Source organism: Neomonachus schauinslandi, chromosome 7, assembly GCF_002201575.2.
Source record: "Neomonachus schauinslandi chromosome 7, ASM220157v2, whole genome shotgun sequence".
NCBI classification, from domain to species: domain Eukaryota; kingdom Metazoa; phylum Chordata; class Mammalia; order Carnivora; family Phocidae; genus Neomonachus; species Neomonachus schauinslandi.
Genome location: NC_058409.1, coordinates 15,869,621 through 15,892,270, shown reverse-complemented (window position 1 = coordinate 15,892,270; position 22,650 = coordinate 15,869,621). Strand labels below are relative to the sequence as shown.

General features: G+C 40.6%; 1 protein-coding gene across 1 annotated transcript in view; it reads right to left on the bottom strand.

The window, feature by feature from the left end:
- The window catches only part of SNX24 (sorting nexin 24), a 155,836-nt gene that overhangs the window by 39,263 nt on the left and 93,923 nt on the right, over nt 1–22,650 (bottom strand). Inside the window, exon 3 of the mRNA XM_044916726.1 lies at nt 19,304–19,408. Within this exon, the coding sequence (XP_044772661.1) occupies nt 19,304–19,408 (105 nt within the window). The remainder of the gene's footprint in view (nt 1–19,303; nt 19,409–22,650) is intronic.

Here is a 22,650-nt window from a genome sequence, read left to right as displayed (position 1 = left end):
AGTAATATAAAGATGAAATAAGATTTAAAACAAATTTTATTGGGCGCCTGGGTGGCTCAGATGGTTAAGCGTCTGCCTTCGGCTCAGGTCATGATCCCAGGGTCCTGGGATCGAGTCCCACATCGGGCTCCCGGCTCAGCGGGGAGCCTGCTTCTCCCTCTGACCCTCTCCCCTCTCATGCTGTTTCCCTTTTTTTTTTAATTGTTTTTTAAAGATTTTATTTATTTATTTGAGACAGAGAGAATGAGAGAGAGAGAGCACATGAGAGGGGGGAGGGTCAGAGGGAGAAGCAGGCTCCTCGCCGAGCAGGGAGCCCGATGCGGGACTCGATCCAGGGACTCTAGGATCATGACCTGAGCCGAAAGCAGTCGCTTAACCAACTGAGCCACCCAGGCGCCCTCATGCTGTTTCCCTCTTGCTCGCTCTCTAAAAAATAAATAAAATCTTTAAAAAAAAATAAATAAATAAAACAAATTTTATTTTATTGTGCTTATGAGAGAAAGAATGTTTGTTTTTATTAAAAATTACAAATATTGATACTTTAACATGAGAACAATGTGCGCTGTCTAAAGGTGGAACACAGTGATTGGTCTCCACTGTGTTCGAGAATTTTGTTTATTTCAACAATATTTGGTGTCAAGAACTGCCTTTGTCAACAAGAGTTATCTCACAAAGACAGGTAGATCCAACGGCTGCACTTACTAAGTCATAATACCAATTCTTCCCATGCCATTCCTCCAATAACACAAAGACATTTTAATGAGGTTTGGCCACGAAATTCCCTTTTTTCCTGATGTCGCACAGTTGTTCTTGGAGAACAAGGGGAAAACGTTGCATTTAGAAAAATCTGGATCCAAGACCCACTGAAACTCTTCTTGTGAAAGGTTTCTGAGCAGGCTAGAAAATTCTGTTTCCAAGTTTTAAGGGAAGTAGAGAGATTTTTAGGTTACACACATTAATCCTGGCAAACAAAACCCATAATGACAGAAACTTGGTTGAACATCCATTTTCAAAATGTTTTCTCCCAGGTCTGTGTTCTTTCAAAAGCCACTGGCTTTTCCACGTGGGGTTCCCAGGGACAGCCAGGTTGCCCCCTTCCTGCTGTTCATGGTACATCTGGGCAAGCAATTTCTGGTTTTGTCTTCAGTCTGCAGTTCCTTTGCAAGGCATCCTTTCAAGTGACTCGCACCTTCTGAGAGGTTTTGTTCTAAGCAAGTCATGCAACCCATGGGGTTTAGTGGAAGCAAGTAATAAAACCTCATCAGGCATCTCAGAGTGCAAGAGGCTATGGTGAACACACAAGCCAGTGTGCCCGAGAGAGGCCCCTGGTGGTGGACTCCAAGCTGTCTGACATCTGGACTCGTGAAAGGGCCGGAAGCCGTATGAACAGCAATAATAACAAAGTCCGCTTCACTTCCCTGCCATATAAAAAAAATACACAGAATTTCAAGTTTCACGACCACACTTGGCCTTGGACACTTTCTGGGAGGAGGGCTGCATGCACTGCTCCCTTGTGGATGAGATCCCCACACAGGCACTCTTCAAATGGTCTCCCCTGACCAGTAGGTTCTTAAAAAGGTTCAAGCTGATTTACCTGATTTACTTGCTACTATTTGGTCTACTGAGGAAAACAAGAGGTGCTTTACACATAGGCTTAGTGCATGTTGTCATATACAAAATGGTCCATATTTAGGCAGACTGACTTCAAATACCAGATGATGCTGTTGAGAGAGGATGGTGGTGAGGATAATGAAGGAATACATGCAAAGCGCCATGTAGAGTATGTGGCCCAGAACAGGTCCTTCAAAAGTATTTATGAATCAATGAGTAAGTCAGTGAATGGATAAAAGATTTCCACTAGAACGTTCTAGTGACAACATCCTGCATCGTCCTGAAGATGGTGCTTTGTGTCTATTAGCTCACGTGGTCCTCTTGAACAACTCTACGAGGTCTGCCTTTTTACCCCGTTTACAGAAAAGGTGACCAATGCCCAAAGAGGTTAAGTTACAACCCTAGCTGAGACAGCAGTGAGGGGAGTTTCAGGACTCTGAACCCACATCCCCCTGATGCCAGGCCTTGCTCTTCCATTCCAGCCCTCTCCTGTTGGCCATCTGCTCCAATCTGCACTGGCCTCTAAATGCAAGGATCAGCTATAGCCCAAGGGCCAAATCTGGCCTGCTGCATGCTTTTGTAAATAAAGTTTTATTAGAACATAGGCCCTCTCCTTTGTCAAGTACCCTTTATTAACATCTTAGGGCAGCTTTTGCACTACAATGACAAAGCTGGGTAGTTGTGACAAAGACTATATGGCCTGAATAACTTAAAATATTCACCAGCTGGTCTTTTAGAGAAAAATTAGGCTGACTCCTGCCTAGTGTAGAGACTCTGGTGTTTACAACTCTATTTCTTCCTGTCAGAAGGACAATATACATTTCTCTTTTCATGCATTCACTAAATTCAAGGGTCAATTTTGATTTAGAACATATCAAAAGTCCTTCTCACATAGCTTGAGATTTGGGAAAGCAAACGGTATTCAATACTAAAAACAATAAGCAATATGATAACATTTCATCAATTTCCTTTTTTGATTGGCTAGAAGGTGTGACACTGTTACCATACCCAAAATTGCCAGAAACCATTACTAATGTTGGTTCACATTACCTATTTTAAAGAATCTGGAACTAATTGCTCTCAATTAATCTCCTCCACTCTTTGATTGCTTATTTATCAGATTGGGAAAGATAGATTTAATAGTGCTTGCTTGAAACAGGTTCCTTAATTGGAAACATCACAGCATTTAGCTCACTTTGTACTCCAGCAATTAAGAACAATCTGGAAAAGTGTTGTTGATTTTTTTTTTTACACTATTGTCTCCCTGATTAGTTTTCCAAAGATCCAGACAAAACAAATGACAATTCTAGCTAGCACTATTGGTCCAAATGAAAGCCCAACAGCCAGATTACTTACTATGAGAAATGTGGGCCATCCTCATCCATTTCGTCCGTGTCTTACGTTTATTTCCCTGTACCCTCGTCTCTTGTGTAGGTAAGTCGCAATACCTCTTAGAAAAGGCATCATTTTGCACCTACCTTTACACAATTATCTTTTCTCCAAATAAGCCAAATCAACAGAAGAAATTATTTTTCTTGATTAAGCACCCACATTTCTCTTGGGAGGAACCAAAACAAACAATTAATCTTTCCTTATTTGTTCTCAGAAGTCCCTGCCTCCTTACACGCAGGCTATCCGGATACCTGTGGCAGCCAGTCGGCAGCAATTAGGCCTGAGCAGAAAATGAATGGACTCTGGGCTGAGGGCCTAATCTGCTGAGAGTCTGTGGGAGAGGGCAAGGTTAGACTAGGAAAATTCCCTTGTTGTCGGAACACTGTTCAAAATTACTACCTGACTTCAGCATAATTAACCAGGCTTGGGAATTTATATGAACTAAGTAATTGGAAAGAATTAGCAAGAGATATGGACATTAATCTTTACCAGTTACACAGTGTTTAATGAAATTAAGGGTCTCATGCTCATTCTTCCCTTGCTTAGTTTGCACACTTTCTATTTCACCTCTACTGTAGAACAAGGAGGATACGCCATATGAAGATCTACAAAAACAAAACAAAACAACAACAAAAAACCCGCCAAACACTCTAGGTTGAAAATTAAAGACAATCCAAAAACTTAAGAGCAGGCTCTTAATTATAATGCATCCATAGGAGAGAATATTACAGAGCCTTTATTAAAATAGTGTTTGAAAAGAACCTTTATCTGTTAGAGATACATACTGAAATATTTATAGATAAAAGACATCTGTGAGCTTCTTCAAAATAATATGGGGAGATGGGGTATGTTTGGGAATATAGGTAAGATTGTCCCTGCGTTGATAATTACTAAAGACGGATGATGGGTATCTGGAATTTTATTATATTATTCTATTTTTTATATGTTGAGAATTTCCGTAATAAAAAAGTTAAGATATTTTTAAAAACCTTGTCTCGGGGGAATACCTAACACAGTTATGGTAAATGCCTGGGATACGGTTTTATGTTTCTATTTTTTTCTCAATGCAGATTTGTGATACGTTTTTAAGTTAAAAGAAGAACTTATAAAGGATTAGAGGTAACATATCAAATATAGGATTAAAAATACACACAGAGGGCACCTGGGTGGCTCAGTTGGTTAAGCGACTGCCTTCAGCTCAGGTCATGATCCCAGGGTCCTGGGATCGAGTCCCGCATTGGGCTCCCTGCTCTGCGGGAGCCTGCTTCTCCCTCTCCCACTCCCCCTGCTTGTGTTCCCTCTCTCGCTGTGTCTCTCTCTGTCAAATAAATAAATAAAATCTTTAAAAAAAAATAAAAAAATAAAAAAATAAAAATACACACAGAAAAAAGGCAAAGGGAGCACACCAAGATTTGGAGATGTTTAAATCAGGGTTTCTCAGCCATGCCACTATGAACATTCTGGACCAAATGACTATTTGTTGAGGGCTGTCCCGTGCATTGTAAGATTTCTAGCAGCATCCCTGACCTCTACCCACTAGATGCTACGAGCACCCCATCCTCAAATTCTGACAACCAAAAACGTCTGTACATATCATCTAATGTCCTCTGTGAGGAAAAATTACCCCTGGTTCCTTAACAGTGGTCCAAGGAGAAGAAGTACAGACAATTATTTTTATTTATTTATTTTTATTGTATTTATTTTTTTTAATTTTTACTTATTTATTTTTAAAGATTTTATTTATTTGACAGAGAGAAAGAGACAGCACGCACGAGAGAGCATAAGCAGATGGAGCGGCAGAGGGAGAGGGAGAAGCAGACTCCCCACCGAGCAGGGAGCCCGATGTGGGACTTGATCCCAGAAACCTGGGATCATGACCTGAGCTGAAGGCAGATGCTTAACCAACTGCACCACCCAGGTGGCCCTACTTTTATTTTTATTCTTTATGTTTTTCAAAATTTTTGAATAGGCACGCAGGTATAAATCAGAACAATAATAAAAATACTGACATAAAAAAATATATTCAACTGCAAGGAGAGAACTCTTGATGTCTGTGAAGAAACAGATGATTTATATCAGAAAATAAATTACTGTGGAACAGATAGTGATCTTTCTTTAAGGTGGAGTCCTCAAGCTAAAAGTGAACCTCACTAAAAAAGCCAGTTCTTTCAAAACTCAGGAGTCCACCACACATAAATTTGATAAAATACAAATCAGAAGAATCTCAAAAATAACATCAGCCTTCCTAAAACCTCCGAATGGAAAACTGTAGTACCGAAGAGGGACTCAAGCCCACTACAGCCATCTTAAAAGAACTAATACTCACAGAAACGGAATGCTAGCTCAGGGTGTTAAGTTTTTATCAGAAAAAAAGCATCCACATTCTCAGGTAAGTTTGAATGTGAAGAAAAAGCAGTATGTGGCTATCTTTGGGTCCTTAAACATGAAATGACATCAGTGACTACTTGTTTCTAGAAGGCGCTTTGAGCTGGCTTTCCAGAAATGAGTCCAAGTCTGTGATAATACTCCACATCTCACCTGCCCCCTTTCTAGAAACAGCATGCAGCCATGAGCCTGCCAACAAGCCCAGACAGCTCTACCGGAGGATTGAGCCCAAAACATTCATCTTATTAACCCAGGGCTCTAGTTGAGGGCACTAAACCCTAACTTTATGACTATTGAGAAGTTTTGTTTGTTTTGTTTTTTTTAATCAGTACAGACTGATAAATCAGGTGGTCAATATTTGATAATTCATAGTCTTTAAAATTCCCAAAGTTTTATGTTTTAACCCTGATCAAGCTTTGGGGCCCCAGTGCATTAGAGTGCATATTTCCAATCCATTCCCTTCTTCCACACAGATTCCTCTCCATGAAACCATGGATGTTTTTGAGGTTCCAAGAGCTTTTCTTTTTTTCTTTTTAAAGAGTTTATTTATTTGACAGAGAGAGAGAGAGAGAGAGAGAGAGAGAGAGAGGAAGACAGAGCACAAGCAGGGGGCGCTGCAGGCAGAGGGAGAGGGAGAAGCAGGATCCCCGCCGAGCAGGGAGCCCAACGCGGGACTCGATCCCAGGACCCTGAGATCATGACCTGAGCCAAAGGCAGATGCTTAACTGACTGAGCCACCCAGGAGCCCTCCAAGAGCTTTTCAAATTGCCATTACTGACCTTACCTCCACTGACCTGTATTACCTCTGAAGGCTCTTTATCCATAGCTCTGTAGGTCAGGCTTCTCTGCCAGGCTCACCCACCCAAAGGAAGCAAGAATGCATTATCTGAATTTTAAAAATACTGGTTTAATTTATTTCATCGAAAGGAAAGGGTACTGCTTTCTTTAAAGAATTAATATATATGGCTACTTCCAAAAATTTCAAAAATTGCTCTGTACTAAGAATTATTTTAAATGAAGTCCATGCCACTTTGAGATCATGGGAAGCAAGCAAATCACAGAGAAAAATAAAACACATTTGAGAATAAGTACCAGGATTCTCTATAATTAAAATACAAATCTTTAAAATATATGAGAAGAAATACCATATACTGTGCTAAATATTTACAGCTTTCATAGTTTTTTCAGCTTAGCACAAAAAAAGTCTTAAAGAACTATCACAAAACCTACGAATCTATAAAGGTCACTGTTGACAAAAACGAAATTCAGGGAACAGACTTGTGAAGTTTTTTCTTCTTCCTGTTTTGTCAATTATTTCACCAATTATGACGACAAACCTGTCTGCCAAATTCTGGTGATTAGGGTTTTCCTGTATGAACCACAGACACAGGGTTCCAGGATCTCTAAGCAGGCACCAGAAATCTATGCGCAAGAGAATCTGAAAACACTTGCTAGCAATGATGGATTTAAGTTATTAACAGATCAAAAAGAGATGGATGGTGGTTTGCTTTTCTTAATCTACATCATCATCTAGATCTATTTAAAGATATGTGGCGCACTAACAAACTTAGTTAAGGTTTCGATAAAATCAGTAAAAATAATCTGCCCCCGTTACATTGAGTCGGTATCGATCAATAAAATCACTTGTACAAGGAAAGTACTGTTAAGTACTGACAGTCCTAGCCATTAATATTATTTAACACACCGTTCACAATCTTTAATGAGAACAAAGAACAGTGTGTCTCATGTTATAAGCAGGACCTTCATAGATACTGTTACTTCTATAGGCTTTTCGGGTGATTTTGTCAAGTTCCAACTGTACATCCCTCTTTCACGAGCGTACCCCCCCACACCGCCAAAACATAAGATCTTGTTCTTTACTTCAGTTGCATTTTAAAGGAAGACCTTTGTAAGAAGCAAAACTGCCACTATACCATTTCTTAATTGTGAATGAAACTCAGAACTCTAAGGACCTAAGCGGTAAGGTGTGGGGTGGCCATGGGCACAGCATGGGGCTTCCCTGCTACACTCTGACGTTACACACCTTCATCAGTGACATTACCCTGTCAGGGGTGGATGCAAAGAGAAATTTTCAATTACTCCTCAGTCAGAGTTGCATGGCTAGGAAGAGATACACGTGTATGACTTAAAAGCACCAACGTGGGGGCGCCTGGGTGGCTCAGTAGGTTAAGCATCTGCCTTCAGCTCAGGTAATGATTCCGGAGTCCCAGGATGGAGCCCTGCATCCGGCTCCCTGCTCAGTGGGGGGGTTTGCTTCTCCCTCTCCCTCTGTTCTTCCCCCCTGCTCATGCTCTCTCTCTCTCACTCTCTCAAATAAATAAATAAATAAAATCTTAAAAAAAAGAGCACCAAAGTGGAAGGTGGAGAATAAGAAAGGATGAAAATATTTTACGAAGAAAATTTTCACCTTTTTAAATATCGATGAATACATAAATGAGAATAATGATGAGAAAACTGCTTTACGAAGTAAAACTGACTTAAAGATAAACACTAAGATCTTAAACAGAAACCTGTTCTAAACTTCACCTTTCCAGTTCTGACCACTCACAATCCCAGTAGTTTATGATTTGTAGTGCTTTGCAATTTGGCTGAGATAAAGCAAGAGGGAGCACCTCTCTGGTAAGTGAACCTTGAAAACATGAGACCTGAAACTCAGTTCAGTTTCATTTACTCTGTTGTTCTCAGCTCAATTCTGCCTATCCTACAATTCTCACAGAGTGATTCAAACAAAAATTAAAAATAAACTTTGGGGGTCTGCACAGTACATGGAGAAAAGGCTCCCCCAAAAGAACACTAATGCTAATACACTTCAAAGAAGTGAACCAAAAGTGAAAAAATGTATCTAAAAAATGGCTTTTGGCAATGAAATAGACATTTTATGTAATGTAAGAGTAAAACATCCAACTTATAAGTGGTTCACCATCATTAAAAAGTAAGTCCATGAACAAAAAGTACAGCATAGGGAACATAATCAATAACATTGTAATAACATTGTATGGTGACAGATGGTGAATGCACTTATGGTGGTGAGCGCTGCACAATGTACAGAATTGTTGATTTACTATGTTGTATGCCTGAAACCAACATGACATTGTATGTCAACTATACTTCACTCCAAAAAAAGAAAAAGTGGGGTGCCTGGGTGGCTCAGTCAGTTAAGTGTCCAACTCTTAGTTTCAGCTCAGGTCATGATCTCAGGGTCCTGGGATCGAGCCCCGTGTCCAGCTCTGCACTCAGCAGGAGTCTGCTTGGGATTCTTTCCCTCTCCCTCTGCCCTGACCCCCACTCATGCGCGTGTACTCTCTCTCTCTCTCTCAAATAAATAAACAAATCTTAAAAAAGAAGAAGAAAAAGTAAGTCTACAAATACACTCTGTGTGGAAGTCAGAAAATGTGATTCACAAAATGGTTTAAGGGCATGCTCCAACTAGTATGGAAAGTGCTTATTAAGTGAAAGAGGACGTTTCTGAGAAAAGCCCATGACGGTACCAGACACTTCATGACCATGTGATTCTGGAGGTAACTGGGACCTTGTTCGAGCATTTTCATGTAGCAACAGGTGATGAGGAGCACAGCAGTCGTTCACTCAATAATTCCCCAAATAAAACACCATTCCAGCATTTCAGCAGTAGTGTCTTACTGCAAAATGGGGAATGGGACCAAAGATTCTAGCCACAGAATCTTTAGAGAATAAAGAAGCTCCTGGAAAAGAAAGACAATAGGCTGGAAAATACGCCCAGTGGAACGAGGAAGCCAGCGTACTTTGGAAGAAAATATCTTCCTAAGCACACTGGGGTGGGGAGGGTGGTGGCTGAATAAAGGGTCAAGGGCAGATAAAAAAAATATTATTCAATGAACCCCAAGACATTAAATCTACATACTGGCTATGTAATTTTAAAAGAAAAAGAAAAACATGTTGAGGTCATGATGCAACCTCTTTGGGAACTGCCTTGTAGGAATGTGGAAGGTCAATTTTACAGCACAGATGTAGGAGTGATGTCATCTCATAAAGTCACATGCCCCAGGACGACCTGAGGTGAAGCGCACTGTATCCACCACCGGTGGGCCCTCCCGGACACTCCCGCAGCATCATGATCCCAGCCCTGAATGAACAGGATATGAGATCCATTTTGATTTGGGAAGCAAACACTGTCAAATAGAATCTTACAGTCAGTAAAATAATTAAACCTGTTTTCCAAACCCCTCCTTGTTTGAAGAATGTGTTATAGGAATTATGTATGTCATTGCACAGAGAAGTCTGCAGTGTAAATCCTGGTAATAATAATTGGCTAACCATGAAGAATGATTTAGCACTTGAACACCCCACTAGGCCATATTTTCTTGGGAAGGAATACTCAGGATCCTGAAAATGTTATACACGCACACACACATACTATATATATATATATACACACAATATGTATATTTAAATATATTTTGTATAATTTATATTTATAAAGTAAATACAAATATATTATTTTTAAAATATAAATATATATTATAAAATATATATGCATACACACACACACACACACACATATATATAAGAAATGTTTAAAAATGCATCACTGAGGTGATAAGAAAGTAAGGAATCGGGAGCATCCTTAAATTGAATATAAATAGAAATCCTGACAGATAAGCAAGCACCAAAGCTGGTTCTGTCCCATGGGTGAATCATGAACCCTGTGACTTTGAGCATCCACTTTGGGGGCTGCATGGACAGAAGAAATGAAGATAAAGGGGTGCTCAGTCATTAAGCGTCTGTCTTCGGCTCAGGTCATGATCCCAGGGTCCTGGGATTGAGCTCCACATCAGGCTCCCTGCTCGGCAGGAAGCCTGCTTCTCCCTCTCCCACTTCCCCTGCTTGTGTTCCCTCTCTTGCTGTGTCTCTCTCTGTCATATAAATAAATAAATAAAATCTTAAAAAAAAAAAAAAGAAATGAAGATAAAGCCTAAGGTCTGCCTAAGGTAGGTGGGCATGGGGGATGTAAAAGAGGTCCAAATAAAGCTGCTGAAGGAAACACAGACAGAGGAAGGGAAAAAAATAATCCCCTTCACAGGTTTGTAACTTAAACTAATACCTTGTGTGCAGTCCAAAAAACTTTTAAGCTAAGAAGTCCTAGTTGATAGTGTTCCTAGGTGATTAGCAAAATCAAGCAAAAATTCTCTCTGGAACAAATTTAATTCAATCCTGGACTTAAAAAAAAAATCCCCAAGGATAAAGGTACAAGGAAATGGATTACTCAGCTAAAAATAAAAACAAAAACACATACATACACACCTAAGAGGAAACAAAGCACCATTACCAAGAACCAGCAGAAACAACTAAGACCCATGAAGACATCAGTTATTATAATTATGAAACTGAGAATTTAAAAAATAGAATATAAAAGGGGAAGAGGCAACATTCAAAGATATGATATCTGAGCATTTTCCAGAAATGTTGAAATGTGCCTACACGCAGATTAAGAGAGCGTGCACGTGCACACACATACACACACACACACAAAATCCTCAAAAATATATATTTTTAAAAATCTACACCTAGATACAGAATAACTATAGTAACTATAGTAATAAAGTTCTATAGCAAAACAGAAGAACACCAAAGATGAAAAACAGAAGAATGTCAAAGATGAAAAGAAGACCCTAAGAGAATAAGAGAAAAATGACAGATCACATTTAAAAGGCAGATAATCAAGCACTTCTATTTGTTTTTTTCTTTGTATGTTTGTTTTAAGCAGGCTCCATGCCCAGCATAGAGCCCAACCCCGGGCCTGAACCCACGACCCTGAGATCAAGATCTGAGCTGAGATCAAGAGTCAGACACTTAACTGACTGAGCCACCCAGGTGCCCCTAAGCATTTCTATTTGTAAGAATTTGTATTTTATGACTTTTATTATTTCTTACATGTCTTCCAAAAACACAGAGAAGATTCGTGTATCTTTAAAGAAGACAATCAAATTCCTTCATCTTAGGATTACCATGTGCATCTACTGAATTCTTTTCTAAAATATATTATGGAATCTTAGTGATCTTATTTTTTCCATACTTTGCAACACTTTGCTACTTCATGATCCTAAGTATCATTTCATCATTACTCATCAATTATTCCTAACTATGCTAAGAAAATACAAAAATAATACAAAAACAATAAGAAAACTGAAGAATGATGGCATCGACTGGAAGGATAATGAAATAAATAATAACTATTATAAAACACTTTAGCTTTCTTACTGTGTTGCCCAAAGTACTCATCATCTTTCAATGTCTAGAGACATCTTTTTTTTTTTTAAGATTTTATTTATTTATTTGACCGAGAGAGAGAGAGCGAGCATGAGCAGGGGGGAGGACAAGGGGAGAGGCTCCCGCTGAGCAGGGAGCCCAATGCACAACTCGATCTCAGGACCATGGGATCATGACCTGAGCTGAAGGCAGACGCCTAACTGACTGAGCCACCCAGGTGTCCTGAAGACATCATCTTTGAAGTTACTTGTAAAGTTTTCAATGAACACAGTTAAATGTTCAGAAATTTTAATTTCTACTCAAAATAGTAAAGAAAAAAGATTGACAGAAGAAAGTGTTTTCCGATTATTAGAAGACTCAGACAATGACAACAGAGACAGACAGGAATACCCTACACCACCACACTCCATAAAAAGTACAATGTAAGCCACATATACACTTTATAATAATTTTAAATGTATATTTAACATTTAAATTCTCTGGTAGCCACATGAAAAAAGTAAAAAGAAACAAGTAAATATATTTTGTTTAACCCAATAAATACAAAATATTACTTCAAAATATTACTTCAAAACTAAAAACTATTGAGATATTTTACATTCTTTTTTGTACTAAGTTTTTGAAATCTGTGTATATTATGTAGAACATCTTCATTCAGACTAGCTCCATTTCAAATGTTCAAATGTTCATTAACCACATGTGACTAGTGGCTTCCGTAATATATAGCAAAATTGGTTGCAAAGGTAAAATCACAGATCATGAGACTTCAGATGCCATCATAGATGAATTTTCTCACAGTTAGGGATCAATGATGAAAAATGATGAAAAAAGAAATGCAGTATTCTTTTGGATCTGTTCATTCGATAGGAAGAACTTTACCACACATTATTTTGCATCAAGAACTTGGACCATTTCATTTTGCTAAAAGAATGTGGAACACTATTTTTTCACTTTTTATGATGTGTGTGCACCAAGATAATGAAATAAATAATAATCATTATAAAACAAAACAAAACAAAACAAAAATCCAAAGAAAGCAAACAGAATTTCTCAAACAAAAAAAGTGTGATACTAAAACTTAAAAGTCAAAGGATAGACTTCCAGTTCTATTAAGATGGAAGAGATACACTTTTCCCTCTTCCTCCTGCCAAATACAACTCACACACTATACTGGACATTGTATCTAAGGTTGAGGGAAGAAATGAAACCTGCCAGCACCTAAGTAATGACACAGTGGTGAGTTTTTCTCTTTCCTGGGTTTTCCTTTTGCCTCATGTATCTTGACTTGGAGCAGGAAAAGCCAGAAGCCAGGCAATACCAAGAGAGGCAGACAAATCAAGCCCCAATAAAAGCCTGTTTCCTCTAGCAAAAAGACCGGAAAAGAGACAGCCTAGCAAGACTGAAAACTTTTAGACACTGCCCACTCTACTCAACCCAAACACCGCAGAAGAGACTGTTGGTCCACTTCCACTGAAGCCAGGGGGTACTGGGGTGGCTCAGTCGGGTAAACACTTCCACTCAAGGCAGCGAAAGCACACTGGGAAGCCTAGATTTCCACCCTCATGAGGCTGCAATGAGGCACTCAGTGCAGGGTGGTATCAGAGATGCCGAGTAGGGAGCCAAGACTCTCGTCTCCCCCTCCCCTCGAAGGCAGAAGCTTAACCGACTGAGCCACCCAGGCGTCCCTTCACTCAGAATTTTAGAGAAGGCTATGAGATACACATCTTCAGTGAGTATCAAAAAAACCATATATTCCTGAGGGGTGCCTGGATGGCTCAGTCGTTGCGTGTCTGCCTGCAGCTCAGGTCATGATCCCAGGGTCCTGGGATCGAGCCCCGCATCGGGCTCCCTGCTCCGCGGGAAGCCTGCTTCTCCCTCTCCCACTCCCCCTGCTTGTGTTCCCTCTCTTGCTGTGTCTCTCTCTGTCAAATAAAATCTCTAAAAAAAAACCCAAAAAACAAAAAACAAACCATATATTCCTATTGTCAACAGTCCTGGAAGGACAGGAGAAATTGGGAAGGAGAAGAAAACTCTAAGCAAGAAAAACCCAAAGCAATGCACACCGTGACACATCACAGTTAAGCTTCTAATGGCAAAGACAAAATCTTGAAAACAAACATCTTAAAACAGCATCTTACATAGAGAGGGAAAACAATAATCTAACAGTGGATTTTTTTTATTAGAAGGCATAGAAGCCAGAAGGGAGCAGCACAATATTTTCCAAGTGCTGAAAAAAGACTGTCAACCTAGAATCCTATATCTAGAGTGATCAGACATGAAACATCCTAAGGTCCTTGTCATGTTCAGGAGGAGACTAAAGAAAACAGGTAACTACAACAAGAACAGATATAAACTAACAGAGGAGAGAAAATGGAAAGAGAAAAAGAGGGAAAAAAATCTGCCACCAATCCAAAAGCAAGCAAGAAAAGCAAAAACTCAGAAAGAGAGGGATCAAGAGAAAGCAGGGATGGTCGACCTAAGCTCTATCATAGGAGTAATCATAGAAATATAAGTGGAACATTTTAACACACCTTTCTGCTTAGAGATCAAAAAGCCAAGTCTGATTGACTAGCACGCTTAACAAACTTCATCCCGTTATATATAGCTCACTGCACTCAAGAATTAGCGAGTACATATTTTCAAGCACACAGCGTCAATTTTAATAAATGCTTCATGTACTACTGGCAGAGTTAAAAATATAATACTCTGGTCCACTGCAGACTCCTGGCTCAATGGAACATTACACTGCCTTGCATAATTTTAAAAACACATGAGGGGCAGGCTAGTCAGGTAATCGGGTCTTCTGAAAACAGCATCCTGCATGCACTGGGTAACAAACCCCACACCAGCTGTGCAAATGTCCTCTACCAATGAATTTTAAGGCATTTTCTTTTAGCTTTGATTATCCTTAATCACGATTTCTACAAGCCACTTCACTCGAGCTCCCAACACTTCCTGTATACATATTTTTAAAGATTTTATTTATTTGAGAGAGCAAGCATGAGCGGGGGAGGGGGAGAGGGTGAAGGAGAAGCAGACTCCCCACTGAGCAGGGAGCCCCAACATGGAGCTCAATCCCAAGACCTCGGGATCATGACCTGAGCTGAAGGCAGACGCTTAACCAGCTGAACCACCCAGCTGCCCCTCCCTGTATATTTAACTGTTGTTCCCTCCTTATAAATGAGATGAAAACATAAACCTCTGCTGTTCTCAAGTAAGTGACATACGACGTGGGTCCCTTTCTCAGAAACATAAATCTCACAGTATTGCAAGAGATGCAAGGAGGGCTGAATGCAAACTTCCCATGGAAAATGGCTGTCTAAAAACCAAGCCAGCTGGCAATTTCATGTTGCTACCGAAGAACAGAGAGGGACCTGCCCTTTAAGCCAGCCTCAGATAAGGAAATGGAGACACTAGTGAACCTCAACCTTGCCCACCATTTGTTTTTCTTTTCTGGAAGAGTACGGATGATCTTCATCTCTGACACACTGAAATTTTGCCGCTGTGTCTCAGCCTTGGCGGGTTTCTATCATTCTTGGTGCTCTACCTAGGAGCACCTTGTCTTTGTAAAGGCTCAGAGCCTCCAGCTTGGGAAACAGTCAACTACTTTTCCTTTGATTATTCCCTCCCCTACTTTTGTATTTTCCCCTCTTCTTTCCTTCTAGGACTCCAGGATGTTAGGCCTGGATAGATCCTCAGTGTGTCTTGTCTTTTGTTGGAGAGTTTTTGTATCTGTACTTTATGGAACAGTTTCCCAGTTGGAGAGCAGCTACTGAATATTTCCAGTTGGAGGACACAACAAATCCTAAGAACTCTTGTGTGTCCCCACTGTTCATCTTACAGTTTCCTAGTGTCATCTTTTGGACGTAATGCTTTTGGGCAGCTCTCTAGATTTATTAAACCAATCTTTAGGACATATTTTGTGTTGTGAATTATCTCTATCCTGACAAGTCAGTGTTTCAGTTCATCTTTGTCTTTTTGTTCTTCAAAGGCGATCCTTGGTTATCAGATCTCACTGAAGAAAGCAGTGTGGGGGGCTTGGGTGGGTTTCCTCTGTGGCTCTGTCAGACCTCCCTCCACATGGAAAGAAAGTGTGGTCACCTCTCCTCTGGGCTCAGTTGGTGGGGAGGGGGTTGTGAACTCAGGGCCCTAATATCTACATGAGAAGCCTTAGCTCTCCATGGTCATTCTATTTAATATCTTGGTGTATTGTTCTGTTTTGATGAGAAAAGTCTTTAAAAATATTCTTGGCCCAGTCATAAACATCAGGCTGCCTATATTCTGTAGAGAACAAGTGGCTGAGACATCGGTCCCATGTGTGCACTCTGAATGGGCCCACTGGTTTTCAGTTTCACCTGCCGACTCTGAGTCCAGAAATTCTCCAGCAAAGCCTCGGGCAGGTAGCTTCCTGCCTCTACCGCAGGCTCTCGGGGCTATTGCCTTCTGCTCTCTGCTGTATCCATTCATGCACTTCCAGAACATTCCATCTTGTCGAAAGTTGTTAAAAATGTTTCTTCCTCTGATGATCCCCTTTCCCCCTGCCTATCTAATACTTAACTGTGGAGGTTCATTCCTTGTGACGTTTTTGTACTTTTATTTAAGAGGGGTCTCTAGAAAAATGGGAAGTCATCTCAAAGCACGATGTATTCTGGGGCCCCTGAGTGGCTCAGCCAGTTAAACGTCTGCCTTAGGCTCAGGTCATGATCCTAGGGGTCCCAGGATCGAGCCCCACATCGGGCTCCTTGCTCAGGAGGGAGCCTGTTTCTCTCTCTCTCCCCCTGCTTGTGCTCTCTCTCTCTCTGTCAAATAAATAAATAAAATCTCTCTCTCTTAAAAAAAGCAGGATGTATTCTATAAACCATGTCTGAGGGTCAAATCAGTTTGGCACACCCCAGGTAATATATTCTTAAGATTTGGGTTTCTCTCCAGATGACTTAACATGGAAAACAGATGCATGCTGACAGTTTTCATAGGATTCTACACATTCAAGTTACAGATTTGAAAAATAACCAATCAAAATAAAAACAAAATAAAACAAAACAAAAATAAAAAATCACTAATCTATCAACCTATCAAGGGAGTTGGGGGGTAGGTAGATAGTTAATTAAATTGTTTATCAATCATAAACAGTTTATGATTATAAGGCCTTTTCTTTTATGATTATTAATATATCCTGAAGTAAAACTACATCAAGGCTGAGAAATTAGAAAATCTACAATGCAGAATGAAAAGAGCCTCTGGGGAGTTAAGAAACTAAAATTTCAGTCCATGTCTTTAACTAATAAACTCTAGGGAGTGAGGCAGGCTTCATAACCACACCAGACCTCAGTTTCTCCACTACTAAAATAAAAGAGCAGTGTGGGCGACCTTAGGGAATGTTGTCACACTCACCCATGGTCCCGAAAGACTAGTTGATCTTTGGACAAGGGGAAGAGTTGTTTTCTGTGGCCCTCTCAAGTGCTAATCTGCCTGTTCTATGGGTGGGAAACTGAGGCCAAAAGGATAATCCTGAGCATAACTGAAGGGCAGGTGGCGGGCTGGACTGGAAAACGTTCTAATGTCACCATGAGCTTTAGATGCTATGGCTGTGGGGTGTGAATACCTTCTCAGGTTTATGGGCCAGAACAGGGCAACCCCATCCAGCGCATGCTGAGACTTACTCCTACAGAGACTCGAACACCAAAAGTTATCCAAAACTGACATGCGAACCAGGGTTTTCATTTCACTTGGGACTGATAAAGCATTCCCACTCATCTTTGCAAATTCCATCTAGCTCCCACTGCCCGCAAATGGAATCAGGTAGAGAAGGGAGAAGAGAGAGCTCCCTGGACCTCCTTGGTGACCTAAGCGACAAGAAAACGAACATTAAATGCATGACAGGAAGCAAGCCCTCTCAGTCCCTAACCACATCTTTCAAGTCCTATTTCTGAGAATAGAAAATTCTAAGCTCAATTTGAGAGTCACTGTAAACTCCTCTCTGTGCCAGATGATTTTATCTGCGTATTTATATCCAAAGTACAAACAACTTAAACTGTTTACACTAAGGAGTAATGGAAGTCATGTGTCAAATAAAACAGGAGGAAAAAGAGGAGAGCATTCTTCACAAAGAAAGCCTGAAGATATACAATATCTGTGGAAAATGTGGCCTATAAGAATGCATTGTTTACCTAATCCATTTAATTACAGAGAACATGAATTCTTACCCTTCGCATACAACGTCTAAAGTCTTGGTTTTTGGTTTGGTTTTGCCCGCCAGTGTTGCCAGGAGCTCTGGAAGTCTCGCAGCCCCAGATACACAGCCTCAAGGAACACAGCCACACACGTTCCTGTCATCTGTGGTCCCCGACTCCTTTCATCTCTCACTTGCAGAGGGAGGCAGGGAAGGGTCTGTCCACAATGCCCCAAAGCAGAAGAACAAAAACAGTACAGAGAGCCCTCCTCAGATGCTTGCAAGGACTTCAGCACGTCAGCTGTCCTTGTTGAACACTGTCAAGACAGGAAAACTAGACAAGGCCACCAAGAGACTCTGGGCTTCATCGGGACAGAGTCGTCTGAATTTATCACCAAGTACAAGCCTGTGGGGACAGCTTCTCTGCAACTTCTAACCAACAGTGAATCAGGCACAACCAGCCAGAAAAAGTCTGTCACACACGCCGTATGTGAGCTTCCCAAAGCCTCCAGCCACCTGCCTACACAAAACCTATCCTAGCGTGAAAGCTTAAAGGGGTCAGAGGTATTATTAATGGAAAGCACAGTACGAGCTGTTGTTTCTGCAATGTCACATGTCTTAGAGGAGAGATGATCATGGACCCTCGGGTGAGGTCCAGCTCTTCTCTTCCTCGTCCTCTCAGCCACACTCACTAGATCATTCTCACGCATCTGCCTCTCCAGTGCTCAGTGTCCTGGCTGAGCACCCAGCCTGAGCCATCCCAGCGCCTGCCCTCTGTGGTGCTCTGTGGATCCACAACTACATGGAATATTCATACAAAGGCCTCTAGCTCTTTGTATTTTAAAACTGAGAAGAGCTGACACTGTTCCATCCTTTCCTTTGCTTTTCCTTTTTACTTCAGACAAGTGTCATCTTATGCTGCTTCTGTAGTTCTGCCGGCTCCTCTCAATGGCAGAGAAGAAGATCCAAACGAATTCCTTCAAAAACACGCATCCCAATTTTCAAAGAAGTAGGCACTTCATCTGAGGCAATTTTTATACACTCGTCCTCAAGGTGATTCCACAGATGGACTAGCCAGGCCCAACAAAAATTCAGTTTTCTCTATGTCCCCAACAACCAAAACCTAACGGCTGGGCAAATGCTAGGAGAAAGCAACAAATCTTGGAGAGAAAACAAAAAACAAAAACAAAGCAATCTGTAGAGCTGAATTAAAAAATGGACAGACCCGCTTTCCATCAGTTTTTACTTTTCCACAAAATCTTCACTTCCTCGATCCACATAATGACAAACAGACGCTAATTAAAGCTAAAAGAACCAACTAACAACGTATTTATCATTTTAAACTTTCTTTATTTTAATCTAGAATGTTTGAATGCTTGAAGTATTTTGCATCTCACCCATAAGTTGTGAGAATAAAATATTGAGATACAAGTTTATGTAAGCTACATTATATTAACTGAGGATCTAAACACATCTTACCTGTAAATATGTTTCCAAACCTTGTCGTCGTTGTTCCAAGACTTTTGGGACCCAGTTCCTAACATGTTTAGAAGGGATTTCTGGAGTTTTTATACATTTCTTCAGCTATAAAGACAGAAACAGAAAAAAAAAAAAACAAAAAACAGAAAATGTCTCAGTTATAAAGACATTCTTTGAGGGGAAAAGTCAATAAAAGAAAATGAACCACTACTATCTCCAATAAAAAGGCAGAGGGAAATATAATTATATTGAAATTTTGTTAAAAAATTCTTTACTTAGAGGTGCCTGGGTGGCTCAGTCGGTTGAGCGTCTGACTCTTGGTTTCAGCGCAGGTCATGATCTCAGCATCCTGGGATCAAGCCTCCTGTCATGCTCCCTGCTCAGAGCAGAGTCTGCTGGAGATTCTCACTCTCTCTTTCCCTCTGTCCCTCCCCCTGCTTGCTCTTATTCTCTCTCTCAAATAAATAAATAAAATCTTTAAAAAAAATTCTTTACTTGGCTGTCCTAAATGTTCAGGTTTCAGGATAAGAGTTTTCTGTTTTGGGTAGTTGTTATGGTTGTATATCATCTAGTATTTCAGACCAGAATTATTTTTTTCTGAAAAATTGTAAGTTCAGTAAATGCAAAAAAAAAAGTTCAGTAAATGCATCATAATGGAGGTAAAGTAGTTTATAATTTCCAAAATCAATTAATAGAAAGAAATTTTGCTCAGAAGAAGTATTTTTCTGGTGAAAAAGACTTTCTACATATTATTTCACATAAAAAGTCAAAACAAAATGCAATGTTTATAACCATCTCACTGGAAATGCCATATGAACTAGACCACACCATTTGGAAAGTTTCTCAAAAGGTCTGTTAACAGAATGAACTTTAGCTTTTTAAAAGAGAAAGACTGATGCTTCCAATGCTCCTAAGAATTAGGTCCAAATTCTGTTCAAGAAAAATCATGGTTCTCAGCTAAGCCTTTCTGGGCAGCAGTCTGAAGGAACCACATACAAAAGAAAAATTCTACTGGAACTTGAGTTAGAGCTGCCTGTGGTAGGTACATCCTGTCTACAACACTGACATCCTAACCTGTGAATGTTACTTTATTTTACATGGCCAGCCACTTTGCAGAGGTGATTAAATTAAGGGTCTTAAAAATGGAGTGATTCTCTTAGATTATCCAGGTGGGCTCAGTGTAATAATAAGATTCCTTATAAGAGGAAAGCAGGAGGGTCACAGTCAGAGAGAGTCTGGAAGATGCTACATGACTGGCTTCCATCCCAGAGGAAGGGTCAAGAGCCCAGGTGATCTCTAGAAGCTGGAAAGGAAAGGGAATGGATGCTCCCCTCCAGCCTCGTGATGCCTTGATTTTAGCCCAGTGAAACTCGTTTCGGACTTTTGACCTCAAGAAGGATTAAAAAAATAAATTTGTCTTGTTTTAAGCCATTAAGTTTGTGCTAATATGTTACAGCAGTAATATGAAACTGATACACTGACTAAAGCAGAATGAAGGTTAGTATTCTAATTAAAAACTTGGAAAACCTACTGAGACTGTGTAGTGGGAAAGTCAGAGCTGGTTAAGAATATACAGATTATGACCTGCTGAGTAAGGAGCACAAGCCCTGAGCATCTGAGCTCCCACGTTGGGGAAGTGAACGCCATGGGCTTGTTTTGAATGAAGGCACAGTTTCATTATACCCCACGGAAAGGACGTAGAGTCAGAAGATATATTACAGATCCCAGAAGAAGGGAGGGGTAGCAGGTTATGAGCAAGAGGCAATAAGAGAGCAGGGTAGCAAGCACCTATCAGTTACGGGTGGTCAGGACGGAGGTCACTAACTTGTCAAGGGCTTAACTCCAAAAGGTTATTTTAAAAGGTACCAGGGAAAGTCAAGTGAGAACTTACGGCAGAAATCTGAATTCGAGTCCTCACCTAAATGTTCTGACTCTGGGTGTGAGCAGGGTTATCATACTGTAAAATGCCTAGACAGCAGCTCAGAAAATCAAAATTGTTTTTCAAAGTTTCAAAAACTCTAAATAAATAAAAACAAAGTTTCAAAAACTCAAACAAAAGTTTTTCTCATCACAGACTGTCCCTTTACTACACATGCACATAAGGAGAACAATCACTAAGAAAATGCACACAGTTAAAGCCTAGCAGCTAAACCTGAAATGAAAACGTCTTCCTGTACAGAAGAATATATTTATCATTAACCGAAAAAGAAGAGGTCTTTGTACATTTCCCAGATCAGCACTTCCAGTTCAAGCCACCAGGCTGAGCCTGGATTTGCCGCGTCCCTCCACACCTTAAGTGCCATTAAAATACTAATGTGAAAGTGCTAGCTGCAAACCAAAAATCCACTCTCCTCGCTTTCCTCACCAATAGAGCTCCTGTATTATTAGGAATAATCATGTATTCAGCTAAATTCAGCCAAAATGCTCAATTTCCCAACCCCCTGCAGAGAGTGGAAGACAGTAGTAATCCGAAGACACTGAGGACTTTTCATAAAAACTCTTTTAAAATGGAACAGACTTGGGGCGCCTGGCTGGCTCAGTCGGTAGAGCATGCAACTCTAGATCGTGGGGTTGTGAGTTCAAGCCCCATTTGGCTATAGAGATTACTAAAAATAAATAAATAAATAAAGACAATTAAAAAGAAAAAGAACAGACTCAGCTGGCTTGCACCTTCTGTTCTACCGTATCTCACACCCCACCCAGGTCCGTCCCCCACCACCTTCTTCCTGCCTAGAATGTGACCGTGATGGCTGGAGCTGCAATGCCCATCTGCCACCATGGGGTGACTCTGAGGATGGAAGCCAGGTGCTTCAGATGACTGAGCAGAAAGGAGGAAGCAGCTGTGTGCCTGAGAGCCTTCAGGAGCTGCCTCAACAGCCCTGGACTGCTCACCCCCAGACTTGTGTTTTGAGAGGAAAAAAAAAAAAATCATCCCCCCCTTTGTTTTTTCTTAAAGGTTACTGGTATTGGGACTTTCTGTTTTATGTACCTGAATTTAATCCTGATAGACATCCAAAAAGAAAAGAAAAGGCAAAAAGCCAAAGGTAATGGGACACAGAAGAATGAAAACAAAGGGGCAGAGAAGAAGTACTTACCAATTGAGAGATCAAGAACTTTCTACAAGGCAGAAAGCAGGAGTATGTCAATGAAGAAGACAGACCGGAGGAAGCCCCCCGCCAGGCCACCTCAAGGGATAGCAAAGAGCGGGTGCCCCCGTCTTCTCAACAGACTTGAGAGCTTTGTGCTCAGGACTGGTGTAGGGGGGGGGGGGGGGGGAACCAAGAAGAGGGATGAGACAATGCCAGGGCTCATGCCAATGGACACTCTACCCCTACCCCCATAAGCGG